At 39.9% G+C, this 6,000-nt stretch overlaps 1 protein-coding gene across 1 annotated transcript in view; it reads right to left on the minus strand.

The window, feature by feature from the left end:
• LOC123733378 (calphotin-like) overlaps positions 1-5,178 on the minus strand; it is a 56,031-nt gene extending 50,853 nt beyond the window's left edge. Inside the window, exons 1-2 of the mRNA XM_045712784.1 lie at positions 4,945-5,178; positions 2,485-2,659 (exon numbers count right to left, since the gene is read on the minus strand). Coding sequence (XP_045568740.1) covers positions 2,485-2,659; positions 4,945-5,092 — 323 coding nt within the window. The 5' untranslated portion in view covers positions 5,093-5,178. The remainder of the gene's footprint in view (positions 1-2,484; positions 2,660-4,944) is intronic.
• Between the last annotated feature and the right edge of the window lie 822 nt (positions 5,179-6,000).

A 6,000-nucleotide genomic window follows, 5' to 3' on the forward strand; every position in this document is an offset into this window, starting at 1 on the left:
CTATTGAAAATTCATTGTGGAGAGCTTATTTATATCTTTGTGATATGAATACCGAGTATGTCTACTTCACCATCAGCCCATTTTATAGGTAAACTGCAGGGTAATGTAAAAGTTGTATTTTTTAAAGATCCAATACGTAATATTGTATCCCTTATCATAATTAGGTTTTAGTCCAGAGAGTACAGAAAAGTATTCTAGATCTTCAATGAGATATTGCAGGGATCTAGCTTACGGACTTAATATAAAACTTGAGTCATCGGCATACATGGACACCTTTGTTTTTAAGCCTTGGATTTCTAATCCTCTAATGTTGTTATTGGATCTGATTTTAATAGCTAGCATTTCGATGGCCATAACGAATAGATATGGTGACAGCGGACACCCTTGTTTAACTCCTCTTGACAATTCAAAACTCTCTGAGAAGTAGCCGTTGTTCACTATTTTACACCTGGGGTTGCTATACATTATTTTTAACCATTTTATAAGAGAATTACAAAAATGGAAAAAATCCAGGCATTTATAAATAAAATTCAGTCTTACTTTATCAAATGCCCTTTCAAAATCCACTATAAATACCAGTCCTGGCTGCTTAGATGTTTCATGATGTTCTATTATTTCTAGTAGTTGTCGTATATTATCTCCAATGTATTGTACATGTAAAAAAAAACTTTCTGATCAGGATGAACAATACCTGGTAAAACCCTTTTAATTCTGAGCGCTATACATTTCGCTAGTATTTTTACATCACAACATTGAAGTGTAAGGGGCCTCCAGTTTTTTTAGCTAGACTGGGTCTTTATATTTGCCATCTGGGTCTTGTTTTAATAATAGAGAAATCAGTCCTTCCTGCTGAGTACCTGACAGACTACTATTTCTATAGGAGTAGTTAAAACAATCTAACAATGGAGCTTTTAGTATATCAAAAAACTACTTGATATACCTCTACCGGTATGCCATCAAGCCCTGGGGTTTTTCCAGACTGAAAGGATTTAATAGCCTCAAAAAGTTATTCCTCTGTAATTTGACCTCCGCACTGATCTTTCTGTACATTTGTTAATTTTCCATTTTTTATATTATTTGGAAAGAATTCCTTACCATAATCTTCATTCAGTGGGAGAGGATGAGACGGAAAAGAGAACATCTGCCTAAAATAATTAGCTTCCTCTTTTAAAATATAATTCGGTGAATCATAGATGTCTCCGTCTTCAGCAATGAGTTTCTTTTTTGTTAGCGTTCCTGTGTTGGAGATTCAGGAAGAATTTTGTTAATTTTTCTCCATATTCCATCCAGTTTGCTTTATTTTTTGTAATAGATTACATTAGATCGTTCTTGAATAATTTCCTCAAGTTCTTTTTGTTTTTCCTCTAACTTATTTTGTATTTCTGTAGTATCGTTTTTATTGCTATCTACCTGTACTATTAGTTCATATAGTTCCCTTGTTAGTATTGTCTCTTTAGCCAGAAACTGCTTTTTTATTATTGATGAATTTTGAATTGAATGACCTCTGAAGGTACATTTAAAGGTATCCCAAACAATAAGGGGATTTTCTGAACCAATATTAAACTGGAAAAATTCATTTATATATATATTTTTTTATCTTAGTTAAAAATAAGTTGTCCTCCACTAAACTTTGATTAAATTTCCAATATCCCCGTCCACGTGTAAAATCTATGAGAGTTATGTGAAGGCCAATTAGATGATGATCCGATTGCATTCTGTCTCCTATTAAAACTTTTTTTACCTTTGATGCAAGAGAGACAGAGACAAGAAAGTAGTCAAGATGACCAGCTTGATTAAGTCTCCTCCATGTATATCTGATTATGTTTTTTTTTTTTTGTCTACAAATATCCACTATTTCTAATGTGTCCATAATATTTGTGATTTCCTTAAGGGCACGGTGATGATAGTTTGTAGAGTGATTACCTTTACTGTCCATTGAGGTACTTAACACTGTGTTATAGTCTCCTACCGTAATGATTTGATAATTTGTTTCCTGTAAATTCAATAAATTGGTATAAATGTTTTCGAAGAAGTATGGATCATCCTGATTTGGACCATATAGATTAATGAGCCAAATCTTTTTTTCGTTCACTTTCATATTCAAAATGATCCACTATAGTGCTTTCCTATTGGCTTAGCCACTCAGGGACCTGGGACTATAGTGCTTTCCTATTGGCTTAGCCACTCAGGGACCTGGGACTATAGTGCTTTCCTATTGGCTTAGCCACAGGGACCCAGATTAGTGCTCTGCAGTTGTTTAAGCCAATCAGAGACACTGGGACTATAGTTCTTTCCTATTGGCCTAGCCACAGGGACCCAGATTAGTGCTCTGCAGTTGTTTAAGCCAATCAGAGACACTGGGACTATAGTGCTCATCTATTGGGTAATTGATTTGTGCTACTGGATAGCTAATTGTTCAATCAAAAAGGAGGTCAGCACACCTAGTGGACGCCCTCTGGAAGAAGAAGAAGAACAAGAACTCACCATGTAACCAGGGGCACAGACGCAGGCCCCAGTGACTCCGTGACAGTCAGCCCCGTGGGAACAGCTGCATGGCAACCTGCATCCGTCGCCGTGGTAACCAGGTGGACAGGTCTCGTTGCAGTAGAGCCCCGCCCATCCTGCTGTACAGGTGCACTCACCTGACAGGGGGTGACAGCTAGAGCAGAATCAATAAATCAAATCAATCAATCAATCAACCAATCTAATTAATCAATCACTCAATCAATCAATCAATCGACCAACCAATCTAATTAATAAATCAATCAACAAACCAATCTAATTAATCAATCAACAATCAATCAACCAACCAATCTAATTAATCAATCAACAATCAATCAACCAACCAATCTAATCAATCAATCAACCAAACAATCGAATTAATCAATCAACCAACCAACCAATCTAATTAATCAATGAACAACCAACCAACCAACCTAATTAATCAATCAACAATCAATCATTCAGTCAATCAGTCGTTTAGTCAATCAGTAAAATGGTATCTATAAAGCCCTTTTTACATCAAGCAAACAGAACCACAGTAGGCCATGGTGAGAAATCTACAGAGAGAGTGAAACAGCTAGCCCTAAGCCGACATCCATCCATCCATCCATCCATCCATCCATCCATCCATCCATCCATCCATCCATCCATCCATCCATCCATCCATCCATCCATCCATCCATCCATCCATCCATCCATTCAGCATCAGACTCTAATGATGATCTTTCTGTTCCAGGACCAGCATCAGACTCTAATGATGATCTTTCTGTTCCAGGACCAGCATCAGACTCTAATGATGATCTTTCTGTTCCAGGACCAGCATCAGACTCTAATGATGATCTTTCTGTTCCAGGACCAGCATCAGACTCTAATGATGATCTTTCTGTTCCAGGACCAGCATCAGACTCTAATGATGATCTCACTGTTCCAGGACCAGCATCAGACTCTTATGATGATCTTACTGTTCCAGGACCAGCATCAGACTCTAATGATGATCTCACTGTTCCAGGACCAGCATCAGACTCTAATGATGATCTTTCTGTTCCAGGACCAGCATCAGACTCTGATGATCTTTCTGTTCCAGGACCAGCATCAGACTCTAATGATGATCTCACTGTTCCAGGACCAGCATCAGACTCTGATGATCTTTCTGTTCCAGGACCAGCATCAGACTCTGATGATGATCTTTCTGTTCCAGGACCAGCATCAGACTCTGATGATGATCTCACTGTTCCAGGACCAGCATCAGACTCTGATGATCTTACTGTTTCAGGACCAGCATCAGACTCTGATGATCTTACTGTTCCAGGACCAGCATCAGACTCTGATGATCTTACTGTTCCAGGACCAGCATCAGACTCTAATGATGATCTTACTGTTCCAGGACCAGCATCAGACTCTGATGATCTTACTGTTCCAGGACCAGCATCAGACTCTAATGATGATCTTACTGTTCCAGGACCAGCATCAGACTCTGATGATCTTTCTGTTCCAGGACCAGCATCAGAGCATTAGCGCTTCAATTCACCAACATTTCTGTTATTTTCATTTTTTAAATAGATCCTGAAGAAGGCACAGTGAAGCCGAAAACATTGGTGATTTACCCAATAAAATACCGGGAGTTTATATATGGAGTGTGCGACTCTCTTTATATTTATTATTTATAGTTTATATTTTGAATTTTTTTAAAACAACTAATTGACAAACATCGGTTCAATTATTTGAATTCCATTTCGTTAGGTTTTTTCTGTGAGTTCAATGCGCACATTTTTCAGTTTCTCTAGAGATAAATCAGATCCAGCCTGAACTGTGTGATGTAGTAGGGAGTCGTAGTTTCTCTAGAGATAAATCAGACCCAGACTGAGTAGTAGGGAGTTGTAGTTTCTCTAGAGATAAATCACATCCAGCCTAAACTGTGCGATGTAGTAGGGAGTTGTAGTTTCTCTAGAGATAAATCAGACCCAGACTGAACTGTGTGATGTAGTAGGGAGTTGTAGTTTCTCTAGAGATAAATCAGACCCAGACTGAGTAGTAGGGAGTTGTAGTTTCTCTAGAGATAAATCAGACCCAGACTGAACTGTGTGATGTAGTAGGGAGTTGTAGTTTCTCTAGAGATTAATCAGATCCAGCCTGAACTGTGTGATGTAGTAGGGAGTTGTAGTTTCTCTAGAGATAAATCAGATCCAGCCTGAACTGTGTGATGTAGTAGGGAGTTGTAGTTTCCAACAGGCCAATATTCTACCATAGTTTAGCGTAGGAAACGTGATAATTAACTACAATGACCATAATCCATTTCGCGCCTGCTTAAAACTTGTCCGGTCTGTGTGGAGAAGAGAGAACTTTCGATCGATAGAGATAGAAATCAGTTGCTTCGCGAGCTTGAAAAGACATGATCTAAGTCAGGTGTAGTCAGTCATTATATCTGTATAAGGTGCCACGTACCTGACAGTGTTGGAGGCATTACAGGGGCAGTACTTGTCACAGATGAGTCCGTACAGGCCCGGGGGACAGAACCTCTCCTGACACTGAGGTCCTTTAAAACCTGTGTCGCAGAGACACGCCCCGTTGATATGGTAACACTTAGCACCATTCCGACAGTCACAACGCAGGCTGCACTGAGGACCGTACCACCCCGCCGGGCACTCCTCCTGGCATCTAGAGAGGAGAGGAAGGGGAGAGAGAGAGAGAGAGAGAGAGAGAGAGAGAGAGACAGAGAGAGAGAGAGAGAGACAGAGAGAGAGAGAGACAGAGAGAGAGAGAGAGAGAGAGAGAGAGAGAGAGAGAGACAGAGAGAGAGAGAGAGACAGAGAGAGAGAGAGAGAGAGAGAGAGAGACAGAGAGAGAGAGAGAGAGAGAGAGAGGGAGAGAGAGAGAAACAGAGACAGAGAGAAACAGAGACAGAGAGAGACAGAGAGAGAGAGAGAGACAGAGAGAGAGAGAGAGAGAGAGAGAGAGCAGAGAGAGAGAGAGAGAGAGACAGAGAGAGAGAGAGAGAGAGAGAGAGACAGAGAGAGACAGAGAGAGACAGAGAGAGACAGAGAGAGTTAGTGATAGTCACACCCTCAGCCTGCACTAAGGGCCTTTGGACCGTACCAGGTACTCTTCCTGGCATCTATAGAGAATAACAATAGTACTATAGTGGTAAAAGTCCAGCCCCTAAAATTTCTTAGGGCAAGGCCTCCTTTTTTTATCCACTTCCTGTCTGAATGACATTCCCAAAGTAAACTGCCTGTTGCTCAGGCCCTGAAGCTAGGATATGCATATAATTGGTACCATTGGAAAGGAAACACTTTGAAGTTTGTGGAAATAATTAAAATCATTTTGGAGAATATAACACAATATATATGGTAGGAGGAAATCCAAAGAATAACCAACCGGAATTTTTTGTTTTTGACAGACCATCCTCTTAGATATGCAAGAGAAAGATCATATTGAGAATTAGCTCCCTGGATGGCATTCCTCTGGCTTCCACAGGGTGTCAGCAGTCTATGTTCAAGG

The sequence above is a fragment of the Salmo salar genome, unplaced genomic scaffold, assembly GCF_905237065.1.
Source record: "Salmo salar unplaced genomic scaffold, Ssal_v3.1, whole genome shotgun sequence".
Lineage (NCBI taxonomy): Eukaryota > Metazoa > Chordata > Actinopteri > Salmoniformes > Salmonidae > Salmo > Salmo salar.